General features: G+C 38.6%; 1 protein-coding gene across 4 annotated transcripts; it reads left to right on the top strand.

The window, feature by feature from the left end:
- The first annotated feature begins 486 nt into the window (after window positions 1-486).
- On the top strand, window positions 487-18,737 carry ZBTB49 (zinc finger and BTB domain containing 49). 4 transcript variants are annotated; one of them, XM_061379748.1, is made up of 8 exons: window positions 487-577; window positions 1,978-2,151; window positions 4,198-5,303; window positions 11,185-11,231; window positions 14,372-14,445; window positions 15,140-15,222; window positions 15,314-15,475; window positions 17,386-18,737. In XM_061379748.1, the coding sequence occupies exons 2-8, from the start codon at window positions 2,000-2,002 to the stop codon at window positions 18,042-18,044; spliced, it is 2,283 nt and encodes a 760-aa protein (XP_061235732.1). In that variant the 5' UTR covers window positions 487-577; window positions 1,978-1,999; the 3' UTR covers window positions 18,045-18,737. The 4 variants fall into 4 exon arrangements, with proteins under 4 accessions (XP_061235732.1, XP_061235730.1, XP_061235731.1 ...); XM_061379746.1 differs by having other exon boundaries at window positions 561-680; XM_061379747.1 differs by lacking the exon at window positions 487-577 and adding an exon at window positions 696-1,099.
- Window positions 18,738-21,592: the final 2,855 nt, after the last annotated feature.

Below are 21,592 nucleotides of genomic sequence, written 5' to 3'. Positions count from 1 at the left end.
AAACCTAAGCAGTTTGATTTTGCATGTGTACAAAGAAGTGCAGAAGAACCTAATTTCGCCTGGTACCTGTGCACAAGAGAAACCAGTAACCCTGAAACCACTACCCCCCTTCTACCCCCTACCCCATGCCGGTACGTTTCCCAATTTCACGGTTCCCTCCGCTTCCCGGTGCGATCACCCCGCCCTTCCGTCCCGCTCCTCGCAGCCCACCCGTCTCCACCGGGTGTGGGCGAACGACACCGCTACGTGGGAGCCGCCTGATGCGGGCCCAGCCACATGGGGCGGGAAGGACGGATGGAAAGAAGGAAGGCTCCTCAGCGGCAGGAGGCCACAGCCGTACCCTCACCTCGCTCCCGCTCCCCCCACACCTCAACCCCCACCTACCAACGGTCCCCCAAAACTGCACGTGTAGTCACCGCCCTCCGTTCCGTCCCGCCCCGGCCCCACCGCTTTGCGCCTGCGTGACCCGCACCCCGCGGCGGAAGCGGAAGGAGCGGCAGCGGAAGCGGCGGGAGGTGTGGCTGAAGTTGCCGCCGGGCGGCTGAGCGGGGATGGAGCTGGGAGACGGCCGAGGCCGGTAAGCGCTGGGCTGAGCAGGGCCGGCTCTTTTCCCTCCGCGCCTCTGCCGGGCTGCGCCGCGTTACCCCTGCCGCGGGATGTGTCCGTGTCGTCCCGCCGCGGTTGGTAGCGCTCGGCCCGCCCTCAGCCCTGTCCGCCTTGGACCCCGTTACCCATCCCGCCTGCGGTGTCCCTTGCTTGGCCGCGGTGCCGGCTTGTCGCCTGATCCTGGGCAGAGCCCGCCCTTCCCTCGGTGCTCGGTCTTGTCCTCTGAAGCAGACGCTCCCGCTGTGCCCTGCTCCATGCCGGGCCTTGATCCAGGCACGGCAGCTTCAGCGTAAATAGCGGGTATGTTGCTGGGGCTCCGCTTGCTCGGAAGCGGCTCACGGCGGCCGCCTTCTCTGCTGGGAGAGTCTGAATTCAGGGGTTATTGAAGTGCTGCAAGATGCTGTGAAAGCTGTTATCCGGGAAACAGACGTGGTTTCTTTATTTTAAAGCGTGGTAATGCTTTATATATAAAAATGAAGATAGGACAAGAACAGTAAGGACTAGAGTGTAATAGCCCACTTTAAAGCGGGTGGAGGAAGCGAATCACGGAATAACACAGTAAATGTGGAGCCCTTAGCAATTCTGAGAATTGGAAACGGGGGCGACCACTTTCTTGTCGTGTTTAACTCAACGTGCTTTTTCTGCTTCATTCATTAGTTAAAAGACTGTTATCAGTTCTAATTGTTCTAATAGTTGGAATGTGCCTTTCATATTTATAAGTGTGCAGGGGAAGAGTTTAAGCTTTTCCTTTTTTAAAAAAAGGATTGAATGGAAACGTGTTTTGTGGGAATGTTGTCTTCCCTTCAGCCTGTTCAAAGAAATGACTTTTAAAAGAGACTTTACATTGTATTAAAAATAACAAGTTGCCATGCTGACTTGTCTAATGAATGAGATTCATGTGAGAAATGTGCTTCCCTACAACAACAACAAATTGGGAATAAATAATGCTACTACAGTGCTCTTCCTTTTAGTTTAGAGGATGCAGATGCAGGTTTTCTTCTACAAATGCTTTTGGTTTTGTAGGTATGATACTGTTTTGCCTTAGAATCTAATTTTTGTCAGAAGTTGTCTAAATTGGGGGTTTTTACTGTTACGGAGTTCAGTTTATTGGCAGTCCCTTTGGCATGTTTTGGCAAAAGGTGTTTGTTGCAATAAAATCTTAATTAAAATCAGTATTTCCTACCTGTACGTCTGCATATCTACTTGTGGCTCATCTTTAATCAGAAAAATGCCATTGGACCTCAATGCGGGTGTAAACTGAAGTCTGTTTCGTTAGGGACCTAATCAAATTGTAAAAATGTTCTTGATTTTCTAAGTTAATTTTTGCAATTTAATATTTAAGATTCATCTTAGCATTTTATTTCATTGTAGGTAAATTAAGTGATTTTCTAGCATGGACACTGTTGCTAGCCATAGTTGTCATCTTCTCCAGCAGCTACATGAACAGCGCATTCAGGGTCTTCTCTGTGACTGCATGCTGGTGGTGAAAGGTGTCTGCTTCAAAGCACACAAAAATGTGTTAGCTGCTTTCAGTCAATATTTCAGGTATGTGATAGAAAATGCTTTGTTTCAAAAAGTGAACTTAAATGCTGTTGGTTGAGGTTTTCTCTGAGAAGGGTATTTTTTTGTGGTAGTTGCAGACTAAGTAACTGTTGAAGTATAAGGGAAAAGGTTATTTTATTTTATTTTTTTTGTCCAGAGATAAATCTGTATGAAATCTAATTAAAAGCTTTGGCTATCGTAATTTATTTTCTAGGTATACATAGCTTAACTGCTGCACTGGTTTAGTTTGGCCTTTTCCTGATCCTTACTTATGGTGCCTCATATAATGGACTCTGGTATTTGATATTTCGGTATGAAAAAAATAACTGTTTACAAGGAGCATAGTAGAGTACATGAACAGAGCCAGATAAGGGATATAATTGATGAAACAATTCACGTTCTCTGTTTATAGATAATGTGAATTGTTTCATCAAGTTTGACTATACAGGTTATTATTGAATTTCTGTTTAGAACAGATTCTCAGAGACAACGTTTGTGTTTTAAAGGTGGGCCATGAAGCCATATCACTGATTTCTTTCCCCTCTGCATAGCCCTCATTGATCCTCCAAATTATGAGGAATGCTGCATCTCCAAAGTTAGTGTTTTATGTTAGCTGTGAGTAACCTATTAGATCTGGCAGGTTTTAGACATTGTTTCTTGAAACATCTCTAAAGCTTGACTACCAGTTCTTACATAAGAAAATTATTTCTATGTTACGAGCAGAGACAAAAGGTTGTTTTTCCTTTTTCTATTCTAGTGTTGTAATCCTGATGATGTGAAATTATGCTTAAAGACTGAATTTTGAAAGTAGTTAAAAAGAACTAAACCCACAATTATTATGAAAATTCAATATGATATAAGTGACTAATTAATTTAAACTCTCTACCCAGATCATGATTGCAGTTCATCATAGCTCTGGTTTTAATTTAGCTAATGTGGGCTGGATTTATGAAGGAATTCGAATGTGGGCATTGGCTTCAGAGTAACCTCAGCATTTCTAAAGTTTAAGCCTAGTTGAAACCTCTTATTTTCTTAAGATTCAAAGCTCATTGATACTATGCTCACCTTTAAATAAAACTTAATGTGAGAGTAATAATCAGTTTCAGGGCATTTCTAGTGTAGGAAAATAACTACATAAGAGTGACCTGACCCCATATATTTATAGATATCATTATTTACTGTGAGAGTGTCAGGCTGGAAACTGAGGGTTTTAATGGAAGGGTGTGAAGTTCCTGAGGCAGAGTACGAACCCGCTTAATGTAGGACTGGTTGTGCATGTGAAGAACTACGGCTGTTATGCTAAGAATACTCTACATCAAACAGTGAAAGGTCTTGTGAATTCAGACACTAGATTCAATGACAATTCTGTGGCTATTGGTTGGATGGCTGTTACAGGCTAATGTACCTGTACTCTTTATTATTCATTTACTTGGTTCTCATTCAGTACCAGTAAAAAAGTGTATTCTTCGCATGAGAGAGAACAGACTGAAAATAATGACATTCTCTTACTTACTATTCTCTCATCTTCTTGTGGAGAAAGAATAATTTAACAAGATTTACTGATAAAGTTTGATGGACAAGCTCAGTTACCAGAAGAGAATAATTAAGCTAAATCTGTGGTCTGTCTTCTGCTTTTTACTAGAAAGTTTTTCATGTCCCTTTTCATTTGCCGTGATGGAAGGAGAAACACCATTCTGAGTCAACCAACTTTTGCAGATAGTTCATAAATACACCCCTGCACCTAGCACGTAAAGAATATTGGATAGGAAGCCACTTGTATAGGGTCTGATTTCAATACACTAAAAAAATGGAAAAAGAAAGTTACATAAAGGATAACTTGGTTTGATACATACTAGTGTACTTGTGTAGGACTAATATATAAGTCATTGAACAGTTTTGGGATGTTCATCTGCAAAAACACAACAATGTAGATAAGACCGTATAAATTGTTGTTTCATGCCAGGCAGTCTGAGGTATATGTGTGTTTTTTATAAAAAGTGTTTGTGAATTATTTGTGTTTGTGATTGAATATTTGCATTATTTTATCAGGACCCTTTTCCAGAATTCTTCAGGCCAGAAGAATGATGTCTTTCACTTGGACATTAAAAATGTAGGTGGCATTGGCCAGATCTTGGACTTCATGTACACCTCTCACCTGGACCTTAGCCAGGACAATGTACAAGCTATGTTGGATATTGCACAGGTTCTCCAAGTCCAGAATGTGCTGAACATTTGCCACGCCTTTTTAAAATCATCTACAGCTGTAGAGCAGACAGCCAGCATGCCTTGTAATAGTGTGTTTTCACTGCAGAATACTTTGACTGCCGATACTAGCTGTGCCAGTGACAGTTACGGAACAAATCTATTGCATGAATGCTCATCTGACACACAAGCTAATAAAGTCTTGACTGACCACCGTTCACAAGCATCACAGTCTGTTAATCTTCACACACCCTCAGGTGATGGACAGAAACAACCACAAGACTCGTTAGATGGCAACTGCACAGGGCTTCCATTTAAACATCCAAATTACTATTATAAACTACGCAACTTTTACAGTAAACAGTTCTATAAGCAAAATGCTTCCTCTAATCATGAGAGAGGAGCAGAACAACCCTTTTCTTACAACCCATCTACAGAAATAAACACAGTAGAGAATAGTTCTTGTACTGTCAACTCCTCTGAGTGTATTCTGGAGACCTCAGATCATTTACCATCAAACTTTTTGGCTCAGTCCTTGAATGAAGCTGTTCCAGAGCAAGATGCAGAAAGCACACTTGTGCAGCCCACCAAACAGATGCAATTGAAAAAGGCAATACACCTCAAAAAGTTAAATTTTCTAAGGTCTCAGAAATCTGCAGAGCAGCCGCCTGAGCCTAAAAAAGATGACAGTAGAGTAACAGGAGTAATTGAATCTGTAAATGAAAGTACCATGGACATGACGAGTATAAGAGTTACTGATGAAAAAGAAGCTGAAGATTTAGTAAGTTCTGAGAATTTTGACCAAGCTGTTGAAGCTGAAAGATCTCAAGGTCATTTGGAACAAGAAGGACAATCACAGACTCTTCAGTCGCAAAGGCAATATACTTGTGAATTATGTGGGAAGGCTTTCAAGCACCCAAGCAATTTGGAGCTCCATAAAAGGTCTCATACAGGTACAGTTATCAATAACTTGGTCTGCAGAGCAAATATTTCAATTAAAGAGGATGTCCTGCAGTATCTGTTGATTCAGAGATGCTGGTGAAGGGTTTACTTTCAAAATGGGGGTATTTTAAAAAATGATTAATCATCCAGGAATAAAGTCTGAAAGAGCTCTCTTTCATACTTGTTTTTAGTGTTCTTTTTCGAAGTATGTTATGTGATATTTCAACAAAAGCTTTATTTTTGTCTTGCATTTAGAAGAGGTATTTCTAGTCAGTTTATCAGATGGCCCAGAAGTTTGAGTCAGATAACAGTGATAAGTGTAAGTGGATAGGAGATAATACAAGAAGTGCTCTAGATGACCGTGGTTCTCTCTGATCATATATTTGCTGTAAGATATAAGTGATTAGGGCTTGATGGTCATTTCTTTTTAACCTGTAGAAATATGCTCTGTAATGATTTTATACTTTTTTCCTAGTATGAATAACTTTCATTGTGTTTACCCAGGGCATAATGCTCTTACGGCTAAGTAGGCTGCAGAGTGAATGGGAATTTTGAATTAATTTACTTTGTCTTAAAAACTCACAGGTAGTATTATTTTTAGCAGAGATTTATTTCTAAGGATCTTTTTTATTTTAGTGAAACGACTTAGTTTAACGTGGAAGTAACTAATTTGTCTGTTCAGCACATTATATTTCTACAACTTTAGATATGCTTTTTAAATGTTTAAGAATTACCTTAGCTTGTGAAACTGTTGATTCCAAGTCCTTGAGATAGCTGATTAATTTGTTGAATGTTTTTTGCCTTTTTCTTGTATTAAATATGCAAACACATCTCTCTGTCCTATCAAGTAAACATCCCTTTGCATTGGTACTCTGAAAGTAAATATGAGTCCCTCTTGGCAGACACTATTTTGTTTGATTAATCAATCCTTAGTATTAAGAATTTATTTTTCCATTTTATTAGGAGAAAAATCTTTCCAGAGCCTGAAAATAGGAACATTTTGCATTAGTCCCCTGAAGTTTTCACTTGGTGCCTTTGACTGCTTCTGTATGTTCACATTGCTAATACTATTTTATTATTTTTAATTTGATCTGCTGTGAAAGAGTTGCATATGTCTCTTACCTAGATCCTCTCTTTGCCTTGTATTTTTTTAATCTTTTATCAGATTTGAGCTGACATAAGGTATATTTTAATATCTTAAAAATGTCAGGAAAATAGGTGATCAGGTAGAAGATCGAGCATCTAGAGAAGTTCCACCTGAGGGAGAGGCTCTGAAGTCAGTAACAAGTAAGTTTGTGCTAAAGAATCTATGTGAAAGAGAGGCCCCAACTGTGAGAAACCTGTTAGAATTTTCCCTTCCTTAGACATCTAAATCACTGGAAGAAATCTGTGTTTTGTGAGTTCTGCCCATTAAACTACTTGGGTTTTTAACAGTGTGCTGCTTGAGTGATAGACTTTATTATTATATGGTTTTGAATCTGTTAACCATGTTAAACCATTTAAAACATGAGGTTCAGAGTGTAGTTTACTTCTTTTAATGTATTTTAACTTAAGGGTCAGAGGAGCACTGGGTTACAGAAGAGACTGTAGCATAGACTATGGACTATACAAGTGGTTTACAAATTAGTTTTGTTTTTTTTTTTTTTGCTTAGACACAGCATGGCCAGCAAATGCTTACAAAAGTAGGTAGTGAAAAAAGAGGAAAAGGGTTGCAGTAGCTGCACAAGGTTATTTATGTGTGTTGCAATTAATTTCTTTGTTCTTATTTGAAGTCTGTGTATTTACACATGCTTCCACTTTACTTAAGCTCTAGATGTTGTTTCAACATTCCACAATGCTGCCAGATATAAACTAGCATTATACATTGTGTAAAATAACGTGATTCTAGGCTTGGTTTTGTTGTTGTTGCGGTCCTTCTCTACTAGTCTGAGTAAACACTGGATTCAGGAATTCCTTGCTGCTTTTCATACATTATGTACTTCCAATAGTGTTCAAAAAATTCCAGACTTGTATGCTACTTAATGTGCCATTAATGATGTTGTAACAGCTTCTCAGTGTTGAACTGACAAAGTTTAAGAGCATAAGTTTAACAAATAATGAGCACATAAAAAATGGATGGAAAGTTGATGCAGGAATTTGACTAGCTAGGCCTGTTTGCTTGCCTGTTATTTTGGGGTCATGTTAATTTTTTTTCAATATCCAACTAGTGCAAAGAGAGTATTTGGAAAATTACAATGGATACTAAGTAGGATGTTAATATAGGAAGGATCTGCAGCTGAAGGTATATGGCACATCTGTATCATTAGTATTAGGTATACCGGTAGTTAAGTAATGTTAAGTGTATGCTAAAAGACATTTCCATTCACTTGCCCCTTCAGAAAGCAAAGCAAATTGCTGGCTAATCAGTTTGATTTAAAACATTAATTTTCTAGAACTAAGCAAGAGTTAGCAAGTATTTAAGTATTACAGTGCTTACTGAAAGTCCTCCAAACCTGGCTTTGCTGGAAAGGTAAGGTAAGCAAGTTATTAGAATCAACCTTTCACTGTGGTAAGCCAGTTTTTAGCCTAGAAATGACAAATCTTTCAACACAAGTGCTGTGGTGGCCTGCTTGTCAAGAAGAAGCACATGTGAAATTCTCTGAATACTAGGAACCGCTAAAGAATTTACAGGCTAGCCTGGTTACATTGGTGAGTTTTCTGTGTGAAGGACAGGCATATTGTGTTCAACACAAGTCATTGTATTGGGTTATCTAGCTGTTCTAATTGTATTGCTAGTGGATAGTTAAGGGAATCTCTAAACAGAGTTGATTGCATTGACTTTAAGATTGATTTTGACTTGACTGAATGTTATAATTTGTCTTTTATTAGATTGACCTGTCTGAAAAAAAGGAAGCAAGCATATGTCTTACACAGTCCTTACCTGCCAGGAACATCCAGGGTTTTGTGGGGTTTCGGTTGGGTTTTTTTTTGCCTGTGGTTGCTGGGCCCTCCCCCCCGCCCCCCCCCCCCCCCCCGTTTTGTTTGGGGTTGGTTTGTTTGTTTATTTGGTGGGGTTTTTTTAAAAAAAGTTTCAGGAAATATCCTCTCCAAAAAAAAAAAAAAATCCAAACCCCAGCCCTGTGGAAAGAACGATTTTATTCTGAGCTTTGCTCGCACAAGTTGACAGCATTCCATGCCTTAGAGGGTTCTGCTCCTCACCATTGTGAACTTTTCAGGAACACTGCTTCTGCCTTCATACCTTTCTCCTCTGGAGCTGCCACACCTGCTTTGATCCTGTGACTGTGTACTTCATCTCTTGTTGTGGAGAGCTGAGCAAGAAGGATTCAACAGAAGATAAAAAACACAAACAGTCCAAGCGTTCAGAAGTCAAGTCCCCTGGATGTTTGTTTAATCATTGTCTTAACTGTAGTTCAGTTACTACTTTTCCCCAAATTTTCTCTATTGCTCTTGATCCAGCCATGGTCTTTGAGAAGATTAGTTGTTTGTAATTTAATGCTGGTCATAGAATCATAGAACAATTTGGATTAGAATGGATCTCTGGAGGTCATTCTCTGCTCAGGGAGGGTCAAATTAGTTTGGGTTGTTTTGCTCATGACCTTGTATAGTGTAGTCTAATTTTGGGTATCTCTAGGAACATAGAGGTTCCACAACCACTGCAGCAACCAGTTCCAGCGTTTGACCACCCTCAGGGGTAAAAAGTTATTTTCCTATACCTAATTGCAGTTTTTCATCATCTAACTTGTGTCTGTTGCCTCTTGTCCTATCACCGTGTACCTTCAAGAACAACCTGGTTACATGTGTCTTCCCATTGCATGTGGAGAGAAGTAAGGTTTCCTGTGGGCCTTCTCATCTTAAGGCTCCAGATACAGTCTCACCAGTGATGGGGTGAGAAGAATTCAGCTCACTAGCTACGCTCTTATGAATATGCCATAGGAAGTACATAGCCACACTTTACCTGAGGGATGCTACACCACCAGGAGTAATTTATTTCTGCTATAACTCATTCATGGAGTAGGCTACTTGATATGTCTGATGGTTTGGCATTTTATACAGGTGCAGAATTGAGGTTGCACACAGCCTACACACTAGTTTTGAGAAATTAGAGCCTCCCATTCCCCTCCCTCCTTCTCTGGTTATTTCAGAGTGGGTTTCTGTTCACGTGCTAGTCTTTGTGTCAACAGGAACTTGGGTGTGGGGTTTTTTTTGTATAGGTAATTTCTGCAGGAATTGCTACTTGTGTGTTTTATCCTCCATTTCAAATTACCTTGATGCTTTTACACTTGTCAGAAGCCTTCCCAGGTGCCACAGATCTTGTTCCCTGTTGGTTTCATTTATGTTGTCAGTACCAGAATTTTTAGTGGTTTGCAAATTTAGAGCCCTAATGAAATCAAGCCTCAGTGCTCTTTATAGTTGAATTATTAGTTTCTTAGGTTTTTTTCTTTAATTGAAAGAAAGCTTTCTCGAAACTTGCTGTAAGATTTCCATTCTTCAAGTAGAAAAAGTAGATGCAGCCACAGGTTGTCAGAGTAACTGCAAGATTGCTGTCTGTGAAGCCACATAACTGTGTATGTTTACTCTGTGCTTTAAAACCTGAGAGTAGCATTTAATCCTTGATCCTGAAATATGCTGAAAGAACATGACCTGTGTTTGGCAGCAGGGAAGGAAAACACCTGGATATTGTATGTATTGCTCATAACACTTCCAAGGATGAAGGAAGAAAATTGATGTACTGACTACTTGCTGGAAGAGTTGACTGCAAATGCCAGGAGGTGTTCTGTAAAATCAGGAAAACTATCATTTAAAGAGTAGACAGATTTTTGATTCAGCACCAAGATAAAACACAGTGTAAGATCTCTTTCTTTCTGGGAATACTTGCACTCAAAATCACAAGGGTTTATACTAATTTTGCTTCCGTGTACCTGTGGGCCAGATTGTATCTGTCATTTTAACATAGTTAGACTCATGGAAAATATCTTTAGAAGTCTCTGTTACTGAGTTCAGTGGTATTTGAGCAGTTACTGTTTTAAAAATTCTAGAATATGCGTAGAGATTTTTATACATGTAAAAACCTGGGAACCAAGAACTAACAGGGAAAAAACCTTACCTTTATGAAATACTGAAGAGGAGAAAAAGTGATTAAAAAAAGATACTTGTCTTAAACTGACAGTTGACAGACAAGTGAAGTATTGTGTAGTCACATTCTGGATTGAGAATAGAGTTATTTTCAAAAGCTAAAGTGGGCAGTGCTAATTTTTTACTAAAGTATAAATTCAAAATTATGGAGCAAAATACTTGGGTTAATTATTAGATACTCTTATATAGGATGAGAATTTGAAGGCAAATATATACTTCCTGGGAGGAATGGCTATGTGCTATCAGAGATGTATGGTACACATTGAACAGAGGAAATGGAATCCTTCCAAATTAGTATTTCTGCATTCTTCTTTCTTTTTTAGAGTGAGCCTTTGTGTAGACAAGTGGGAAAACAGGTGCACTTCCCATAGGTTTTGTTGTGGTTGGGGGACCTCGTCACCTATTCTGTTCTTCCAGGAGGTTGGGTACCCCTTTCGTTTGGAGGAAAAAGTAAAAAGAATACAAAACATTTTCATTCATATCAAAACTCCTCTACCTAGTTGTTTTGAAAGATAAATTCTGTTTCTGAGCAAATCTGCCTCACAAGCTTAATGGTAAATACTTTCCCTTGTACTTCTTCCCTCGAATTTCCCTTAATATACTGTATTTCCCCTTGAATTTCCCCTTAAATATATGGTAAGTGTTCCTTGGGGGATATTTTTGCTCTTACATTACATGTTGTAAAAGGAAGACAATTTAGAACATTTCTATTCTATTGCAACTATTAGAAGTTCTATATTCTGTTTCTTCTCCTTTTAGGTGAGAAACCTTTTGAATGTAACATTTGTGGGAAACACTTCTCACAGGTGGGAATATTTTATATTATGGTATTTACACTTGAAAATAAAATGCATCTGTGTGTTGATTCTCAAACACTTGGGTTTATGCTTATAGATATTTTTTCTTCAAAAACGAACTTTAGGGATAAAATATTGAAGTGTCTTACTTGAAAATAACGTTAAATATTTTAGATTTTTTTTTGTTACATTTTGTACCTTTGATTCTGTCTGCTCTCAGTAGATGTCATGTATTTTACCTTCAAATGAATATTTAACTATAAAGAGCCACAACTATATTTAAAATGAAAAGAGCAGTCTTAGACTGTTCTTTTGCCTTATGCTTAGGGATATGTTTTTAATAGCATTTTTGCAGTGTCTGAAAAAAATACAGGTTAGAATTTTATGTAGTGTTATATTCACAAGAGTTTCATCTTCCTCAATGGTGTGAATTATTAAGCAGATTTTTTTTTTGTCAGATAAATTTCTATCCATATAAATCCATATAATTTGGCTTCTTCTGTGAAGAACAGCAGCCTGTCTAAAGTGACAAAATTCAGCTAGGATTTAAAAAAAAAGTCTTGGGAAGTTCCCTACTTACACACAGGGCCCAAACTTTATCAGTGTCTTAATTTGCCCTCCAGTGTTTGCTTCCTGTTCTGGGTACAACAATGATTTTGTATTTCTACAGATTTGGTGCCTAGTTGTCTTATGTTTCCAAGATGTCTATTTCTTTTCTATTTTCTTGGCTGGAATATGTGTACCTAAGTACAGGAGACAATAGAGAGATGCATATTTTTATAATGAGATTAAATAATAATTACCATTGAGTAACTTTGGTCTTTCTTGATGATCCTGGTTTAAGAATTAGAATTATGTGGTCTTTGTCTACCCACACACCAGTGTTTGCACTTCTCGTGCTCCAGTTTTGTAGTCCACCAGTGGGACAACTTTGACCCATGATCTGGTACAGTTGCATCCTCCACTCTGTTACTGAATATGAATGTAACACTGTGTCCAGTGAACAGTACTGTTTCACCATGCTTACAAAGCCATTTTGAGCAAAACCGGATCTGCTTATTTGGCAAAGAAAGTGCATTTTCATTCATTTTGATGGCTGACCTTCTAGTTATTAAAAGAAGAAAGTGGGTATTTCTGAATTCCATTGAAAGTACTTTTGGCGAATGGAGTGGTGTTCTGTATCATTTCTGTGGGGAAAGAGGGAAATAAAAAAGCTGCACACACTCAGAGTGTATGACAGGCGTGGCACACTCCTCATGCAACATGCATTGCTCCTCTTCAATTAAAAACAAACCCCAGTAAAACTGGAAATTTCTACCTTTTAATTAAACACTGTCAAACAGTTTCCCTTCCCATTACCTCACTTGCCCAAAGATATAGGTAGATACATACCGACGGACAGTACCTGCAGGTCCAGAATAAGAGCTGCAGCATTCAGCTTATGTGCTGCAATTCTTTCTCTGGTCATAAAAAAGAACTTGAATGCTTCTAAGGTACATGCATTTGAATCACGCAAGTAAGATGTAAGGATAATTACTGTCTGTCCAATCTTGATCTTCTCAGCTTGCAGGCAAAGAAATAGCAATACTTTTCTCATTTGAGCCTTCGTGTTCTGTGCTTTTGAGACAGTGCAGTTGTGCCTGATGGTATGTCTGTTCATGCTGAATGTAACTGATGTTCTGTGTGTTGCAATGTGAAACAAAAAATGAAAAAAGTAGGGAAAATGGACATAGGAACTCATAGCCTGGAATAAATAACCACAAAAGTCTTTGAGTTTTGGACAAAAAAGTTCCTTTTGTATTTCCACGCCAGCATCTTCCATTACAGCTGCAGAACCGTTGCTATGTGGTGCTTCTCTGGCTGGTGATCCAGGATATCATGGGCAACTACATGCATTAGTTACTTCAGTTTAAAAGCATGCCAGTTACAAATGGACCGAGCCTAGCATTTCTTTCTCGTCTCCAAATTTGTGAGCAGCGGTATACTGCAAGTATTAGTAAAAGAATTTTTTCCAAGCACTTGTTAATGTCCTCATTATGAGGAGGTGGCAGTCTTGTAAGAAAGAAATGGATCTACTTGCTACTCTGTAAAATGTTTTTATTCTGGCTAAAAATCTCTGTTGAGAACTATTTTAGAATAATTGTTGCACTTCAAATTCACCCTCTGTCTTTATCCAGAATAACTTTCAAATGCCTGTGATATGGTTTGTTTTGTGACGTGGATAAAGGTAAAGGTTCTGTCTTTCTACATTTCTCTCAAATGCACCTCTGCGTAAAATCCCTTGTCTTTGCAAAGCATGAACTGTTCTGTGGTTAGTATTTTCCTTCCTCAGAAACAGGTGCCTAATGCCTCGCTTTAACTGGGGTTCAGTATTACAAAGTATGGCCTGAGAGAGCAATGGTTCAGTCATACCGTTGTCTGGAAAACATTACAGGGGTTAAAGAAAGTTCTCTCAGGGTTCAAACGGTGATCCCTTTAGTATTGTTCTCTGTGTCTGTGTCTGCAGCGCCCTAGTTCTGGTATATTATGAGCTCAGTAATTGTTGCGGGACTGGGAGAGGAAAGATACATAATAAAAATTAGTTATTAGCAATCCCATTTGTTCATTTCAGTACTTCCTGTTCTGTTTTCTTTTGGTATGAGTAAAATATTTGTAGGTTTGGAGCTCTTGGCTTGGAGTATTTCGTGGGTTGAAAAATGTTTACCCTGTTCTTTTCTTTTTAACCTCCCGGTAGGTGAATTCAGAGGTCCTAATGTAACAGCATTTTATGTGTATGACGGGGAAAGTAAGACTGACATGAACCACATTAGCAGGAAGTTTTCACTGCAATTTACGTAGTGTAATTTTCATTTATAATTGGATCTGGTTTCAACTATAGGGCTTTTTTTTTCCTTAGCATTTGATTACAGGCTTTTTTCTTATTTTCTGTTCTTGTCAGTGTATAATTACATACATAAGCAATTTGATCTTGAAATGTATGGTAGTCTTTCTTCACTAGATAGGAATGCTTGAGTTCATACGTGCTTTGTATCATCACTGCCTTAGAATTAGAAATAAAAAGGCAGTCTCATAGTTTCCATCATTATCTTTTTGTCTGCATACAACAACAGGCTAGCCGAATTTAAATGTTTAAATTACTGTCCCTTCAGGCAGGTAATCTCCAGACACATTTGCGTCGACATTCTGGTGAAAAGCCATACATTTGTGAAATCTGTGGGAAAAGGTGAGTAGAACTGTGCATCTTAGTAAAGTTAACATGGTAAAACTAGGGGCCAAGAGCTGAAGTAGAACACTGCTCAATTTTGTTTAGAAGACATTGTCTTTAAATGAGTACTGATGGGACTAAAATACATAAATGTCTCCAAATGTCTTGTTGCAAGTCTCAATAATAAGTAAACATGTCACCACATATATAGCCTGTGGTCTTTACTGAATTTCTTGTATATTGGTGTCTTTAGTTAAGGCCATATTGTTGTGTGTATTTTGAATAGTGTGAGTGACAGTAAATCATGTGGGTTTGTACCTTTCTGTTATTTGATCATAGAATTTTTGTTACATTTCATGGAAATTATGAAGTATGGGAAACTTGATAAATTTATGCAAAGCATTAAACATTTCTGTCTTTGGCTTATAGGGTATAGAAAATATACTAATGTAGGAGTAGCATTAAATGCAGAATAAATTAGTAAAATTATTAGTGAAAAGGGTTATTTGGTTGGTTGTTCTTTTCCCTAGCATAAATTTAATTGGGCATTACCAGATTAAATTTTTTTTCTTAAATGTGTCCTTTATCTGTGGATATTAATCTTTGTTCATAACGTCAGGCATTCATTATAGTTATTTTCCACAAGGTAATCAGTATAGGAGAATAAGGGTCTTACAAAGACCGTAATTGGGTTTCCACATTCTGTTAACAGATTTGCTGCTTCTGGTGATGTTCAACGTCATATTATTATTCATTCTGGAGAAAAGCCTCATCTGTGCGATATTTGTGGCAGAGGTATGTAAGAACCAAGGTTTCTGCCTCTGAGGATTTTTGCTTGAAATGCGAGGAGTCATTTTAATCTTCAGTTTCTGTTGTATTTTTGTAGGATTCAGTAACTTCAGTAATTTAAAGGAGCACAAAAAGACTCATACAGCAGATAAAGTGTTCACCTGTGATGAATGTGGGAAGTCATTCAACATGCAACGAAAATTAGTAAAACACAGAATTAGGCATACTGGAGAGAGACCATACAGCTGTTCAGCATGCGGTAAGATTTAATGTGCATGGCTTGGTTGTGTCTGCTTTTTAAATAAGGAAAAGTTCCTGTGTCAGCAGAATAGCAATTAACCAAAATGGTTTTAAATTGAAATACCATGTTGTGAAAGCTTGTCAGAAAATCTGTCTTCAATGCTTCATAGTCTTTCATTTGGTGTATTAAACTCCTTTAGCTGTTGTAAAGAAATTAAAAAGTAAATTTCAGTTGAAGAATACAGAAGGGAAGTAAGAGGAATCAACACTGTACATGTACTTGCTGCTGCAAAAATGATTTCAGTATAGTCCTTTCTGATGGAAATTCAGGTTTGGCATCACTGGTTTTTGGTGCTGATTTTTTTTTTTTTTTCTTTTTGCCCCCAGTTGATTTAACTGCATTCAACCATACAGTTTGATAATAACCTTTTGCTTCAACATCTGGAATAAAATCAGAACTTGACCAATGCTTCGTACCAAAGAACGTCCATGTTCAAAACTTGCTAGATACATCAAACAGGTGGTTTGAAAATGCCTCTTTGATCAGTGATTCATCCTTGTATAACAGCTCTCAGAAGTTGCATTGTCTGTCCTTACCTCATACCTTACTGAGCATCCTACTTGCTTTTCTGCCCTTAAGCTATTTTGGTATAATTTCACTTATGTTCTGAGGAATCTGCTTTGGCAGAGGGTAGCTCCTTCAGATAATGTCCAGTTGCAGTGTTTTATTTGTAATGTCTTGAGGCACAAGAAGAGCTAATATTACGGGAAGGTCTTGCAGAAGGAGGAAATAGAGACATGCAGGATATAAAAGTATAAACAAACAGTTGTGTTGCTGATGTTAAAATAGGCCTTTTTTGATCTTGTTTTGCAGTGCTGTTTGATTTATTTTTTCATTTTAGCCAGGTCATCTTGCACTGAGAAGGCAAGAATTGTGTAAAAAGGATCTGATCAAGCATTAAGAATTTTGCATTCACATTATGCAGAAAACCCACATGCATCATTCCAGTAATTTGTAATCTTACTGTTTAATGGCTTTTCTGAAGGGAAATCTTGGGAGTGGAATAAAAAGTATGATTCTGAAAATTGAGATTGCCGTTTTACTGAGCTTTCACATAGTACAAGTTCATTTGAGTTGGTATCTGTTCACACAAAATAAAATAACCTTTAGCCTAGGTAAAATGAGATAAAACCACAAATAGGAACCATCTTATTTCCACTGTCCTAAAGAATGTGAGGTAGCAATTCTGGAAATTAATGCTCTCTGGTTCTGCTTGTTCTACACTTTGCCTTGCTCCAGCCTCGGTTTTCTTTGCAGTGTAGTAATTGAGCTTGTTTGAGCCTGTGGTTCTAAAAACAGGCAAGCAGTTGAATATTTTATTGTTTTCCAGTATTTACAGCAATAAAAAATTACAGATTTGACCCATTCTCTGGCTAGAATATAAAGGAAATGGACTGCTGCATTATGTTAGCTCAGAGTTAAGAAAAAAACTAACATTGTCAGCACTCTGAGAACAGTTCCTTAGTAATGAATAAACCATTACTTTCTGTGATGCAGTTCTTGCTGGAAGAATATAGTTAGAAGCTTATCAGGGATACTGGTTTTCCAGACAGACAAATTAAATTGCTTATTTCTATTTTTTCCTCCACAAAGATTGATACAAACTGAGGGCACTCACAGCTTTTAGATACTAATGGATTTTCCCATCTCTGGAGACTAAAACTAAAGCACTGGTAAACACAAGTTAGAAAATCAGATCAAGAAGAAGAAATAGGTTATTGTAAAAATAGACAGAACTTGTTTGAACCAGCTGTAGATAAACAAAGTGCCATGATTGGGACATGCCATCAGGTGATATCTTTGCTAATTAAAACATTTATGCACCGGTGCTAAGAACAAAATCTTAATCTGTCACTTCTGTCTTGTAGGGAAATGTTTTGCAGGCTCTGGTGACCTGCGTAGACACGTGAGGACTCACACAGGAGAAAAACCCTACACCTGTGAAACCTGTAACAAGTGCTTCACCCGCTCTGCTGTTCTGCGGCGGCACAAGGAAATGCATTGTAAAGCCACTGACGAGGGTTCAAACGCTCTAGATGAATTTACTCAAGGAATTGAAACATCTGACCTTGACAAGTCTCAGAGTTCTGACTCTTTTGGCCAAGAAATGTCTGTTACCTTGTTACCAGTGTCTGTTAAATTTCCCATTCGTCCAGCTGAATTTGATAGTTCTGCGGATTCTTACTGTAAGCTGCGATCAATGATTCAACACCATGACTCTGCAAACCAGCAGAAACTGAATGTGGATTCTGCTAAACTCCCAAAGGCTCAGCCCCAGCAAACTCCACCACCACTGTATAGTTACGGAGATGTAGATGTATCTTCTGCAGAAGAACCCTTACAGTCTGATAATATTCCCATGATTCGTTCCTCTATGGTTAGCTTGGACAGCCATTGTAATGACCCACTGGGCAGTCGAACACCGTCTGCTGTGTACAAGAATAATGAAGGACCATTCTTCTCTAGCATGACCCTCTGGGGTTTAGCTATGAAGACTTTGCAGAATGAAAGTGAACTGGAACAATGAGGGCTCAGGTGACTGCTTCAAATCTTCTTGGAGGCATTTCATGCTAAAATGATTGTGATCGCACTGCAGCAGTGAGAGGCCAGAGCTAGTTTTTAAGCAGACTGGCTTGGATACTGGTACAAATCATACACATGCCCAAAACCCAGCGTTGGCTGCCTTTACACTGCTTCTCAGCGCAGCTCGGGGAACCTTTGTTCTGTGACTGCACTGTGTAGCTCATGTGCTGCCATGATTTACTAAAATCATGTGTTGCCATGATTTTGATAAATTTACCATTTGACTTGGTATTTTTCACCTGATAATGGAGGAAAGGATAGCCCAATGCCTGATTTCATTATATGGGTGCAATTGCAAGCATGGTCATCAGAGTTGTGTAAGGGTGTATATATGAAAAGAGGAAAGTACTTAACACATCCCTAGTGAACCTGAGTTTCAGTAGTAGCTTTCTGACCAGTAGGATCATTGGTTTACATGACTTGAGTATTGTGATATTAAATGTAAATGTTAAATACCTGGCAATATTTGTGATAGTGCAAAGTAACTGTATATCTAGAAAACTTTATTTTTTTACAATAAAAGCTTTTTTTTTAGTATTTTATAAACTATTTTGCACAGCAGATTATTTGTACAAGGATCATCTGACCAAGATCAGGAACTGCAAATAAAGGGAAGTTGTTTTACATTGTATCTTAACTGCTCGATGTGTTTCATCTTTTTATGGAAGATTTTCAGTAACATAATCCCATCCATTCCAGGTGTCTTTACAGTGCTAATGGGGATACCACTGCAAGAACAGCTGCACTATAAGTTCAGTCAATACACCAGTATATTTAATTTCAATGAATTGGTGTAAAACAGTGGCTAATTAATGGAGTGACTAGACTGCTACATGATAAGAAAGGCCTACAGGCCTTTTTCTGCTTTAGTGCTTTGAATGGTTGCATTTCATTTTAGTATAGATCTGTTGCTGCATTTCAAACTGCTTGCTACAGTCACTTGGGTTTTACTGGCATAACGTTTTTCCATCCATCAACAAGTTTTAATGTGTTGTCAAGCCTTATGCTAAATCATTCCTTACATACTGTAGTTTCTGACACAAAAATATCCTTGTACTAACCTTTTTTTCTGAACTTCATTCACAGACTGGAAAGTCTGAAGTACATACTGCTTACTTCCTGTAAGGAGAATGTAGGCTGAGAAGTAGATTTCAGTGTTTTACATCAGCTAACAAGATCTGGTATCACCACTGTTTAATAACACTGCAGTTCCTCTGCTGAAAAATCAGGTTTCTGTAAATCTAATAGCTGTAACTGTCTGTTAATTAACACGTGATGTCACATTGTCCTGGTATTAGAAAATATATTGGCACTTCTATGTAACTAAAGTACAAACATTCAAATCCATTATGATTGTCTGGCTCTTGGCAGAACAGACCATGGGTGACTTACAGCCCACTGCTTGCATACCATGGAAGTTCGGAGCCTGGAAAACACAGTTTTCATATTTGTAGAGTTCTCATCACTTCTTTCCCCCTGCCTGGAATTCAAGACTAGCTGTTCGGTTTCTTATTGTGTTAACACCATGCATTGCAGTTTGTGGCTTCCCTTCCTTTATTTGGCTCCTTACCTCCCTGTTTTTAATTGCTTTCACCCTGAGCTGAAATGAGAAAAAACAGTGTGGTTGGCCAGGGCATAGCACCCCTTAAAACAAAAGGGGCATAACGTTACACTGCGTACATAAGTCTTGAAAGATACAAATTTCTCAGTCATCATTTAATGTTATGAAAAACTTTTTCATTACATTAACAGACCAGTTAAAAGAAAACGCCAGATGCAATGGAGAGCAAATGGGGATTTTTTCCACTTTTTTTTCTTGTAGTGCATGTATATTGGGAAACTCAAACATCTGTATTTTTCCAGCCAGTGAAGTCAAAAAAGCTTTTGCAGTGCCTAATTTTAAAAACAGCATGTAGGCCAGCAGAACACAGCCCCATTTAGGCTTAAGCAGGGAACACTTTATATATTTGAATCCCTACCTCTTCCCTCATTCATTTTCTTTTACATTATTTATTGGTGAAAGCTGCAGACCTTCATGGAAACCATCCACATGGTAATCAACAAGCCGTGTATTATGGTTCTGACCCTGACCATGTGTGCTCGTGCTCTCCTTTGCTCTGCTTTCCTTGTGCTAGTGCCTAAGGCAGAATGTGGGTATCTGCCAGTCACTAGTTCTGCAGCTTTCCTCCTGTCAGAAACTATTTTTACATTTACTTATCCCAATAGAAAATAGAAATGTGATGCTGTTCCACAAGGATTCTGTTGCTTGAAGAGGACAAATCTGCAGTTTGTGAACCTCCTAACTTTGGAGTTGCCTCTGGTTCTGCAATGGTTTTGCTTTCTCTGTTGTGTTTTGGTGGAGGCAGTACAGGACAGGTTTAAAACAGACCGTGTTGCAAGCTTTGTGCTTGTCTGTTAACAAGAATACTGGAGGTCTGTACACTTTGCTTTGGAGGAATGTGTTATTGCTAAAGACTGTCTTAAGGTGAAAATGGCATAGAGATGCTTGTAAGCACATGGATTAGATTGGTCAGTATCCAGTGCTTTGTGCCAAGGGGACAGCCATATTGCACTAAGGATAACTTCTCTTGCTTGGCAGTATGTATTTCTGTGAGACGGTTTCACACCAAAACCGTGAAGGTTCTCAAATGTGCTTCCAGATTGTGACTATTGTTTGCAGTTTTGGAGGGTTTGATAAAACACCATGTTGCAAGGTGCCATCTTTGAGAAGGAAGCGGAGAAAACATGGGTAGGAGAAAGCAGTCCCATCTGAGTTTGTGCAGCTGGAACCAGAAAAAAAGCGGGAGTTTCAGCACTGAGCAGGAGCGCTAAGAAACTTATTTCAGGCTGGCTTGAAGGAAAAGCTGAGCAAGAGAGAGAATTCAAAAGGTGGGTAGATAGACGGAGTCAGATGGAAGAGAATGAATTTTTATGTATGTAGTAAGATGTTTTGGATTAAGAAGTGTCGTGGTTTGAGGGGGGAGTGAGTGCACAAGTTGTCTGGTTGGGTTCAAACCACGACAAGAAGCCCCATCCCTGCAGCCACTTTGCAGTGAGAATATCACTGCCTGGCTGCAAGAAAATACTTTTCTGCCTTTGAATTTCCAAAATCAAATACAGTATGTCATGTCAATGGAGTATTGTCTGAGCTCTTCTTGGTGAGAACTCTGTAGAAAATTTCCTTGAAAGGATCTTTTTCTGCATCCTGATAATTTCCATAGGTCCATAATGAAGAGGATGTTTGGGAATAGCAAACATGGTCCAATAGTCCTAATGTTGGCACAGCTGGAAAACAGCAGCTACCCTGTGACTTTGAAGAACAGGTGGAAACCGTGACAGAACTCTTGAACCAGTAGTATTTCCAAGCCAAGCTATTGCTTGTAAATACCCATAGCCAGCATGCAGAGTGAGGGCTGTGAATAAGCATCAGTCAGTGGCTAGGTGCAGGCACTGCTGAAGTGTCATTATAATTGGTGTAAATGGCATACTATT

This window comes from Neopsephotus bourkii, unplaced genomic scaffold, assembly GCF_033783945.1.
Source record: "Neopsephotus bourkii isolate Nb327-2 ecotype Australia unplaced genomic scaffold, CSIRO-AGI_Nbou_v1 NB_1780, whole genome shotgun sequence".
Taxonomy (NCBI): Eukaryota; Metazoa; Chordata; class Aves; order Psittaciformes; family Psittacidae; genus Neopsephotus; species Neopsephotus bourkii.
Note: the sequence above shows the minus strand (reverse complement) of the source record. Positions and strands in the feature narration are given on the sequence as shown.

Bases quoted from the DNA above. Each gene is read 5' to 3' on its own strand.
- ZBTB49 (XM_061379748.1), top strand. From the start codon at position 2,000: ATGGACACTGTTGCTAGCCATAGTTGTCATCTTCTCCAGCAGCTACAT. The intron at 5,304-11,184 runs GTACAGTTATCA...TTCTCCTTTTAG, and splicing joins CCATAAAAGGTCTCATACAG to GTGAGAAACCTTTTGAATGT. The intron at 15,476-17,385 runs GTAAGATTTAAT...TCTGTCTTGTAG, and splicing joins ATACAGCTGTTCAGCATGCG to GGAAATGTTTTGCAGGCTCT.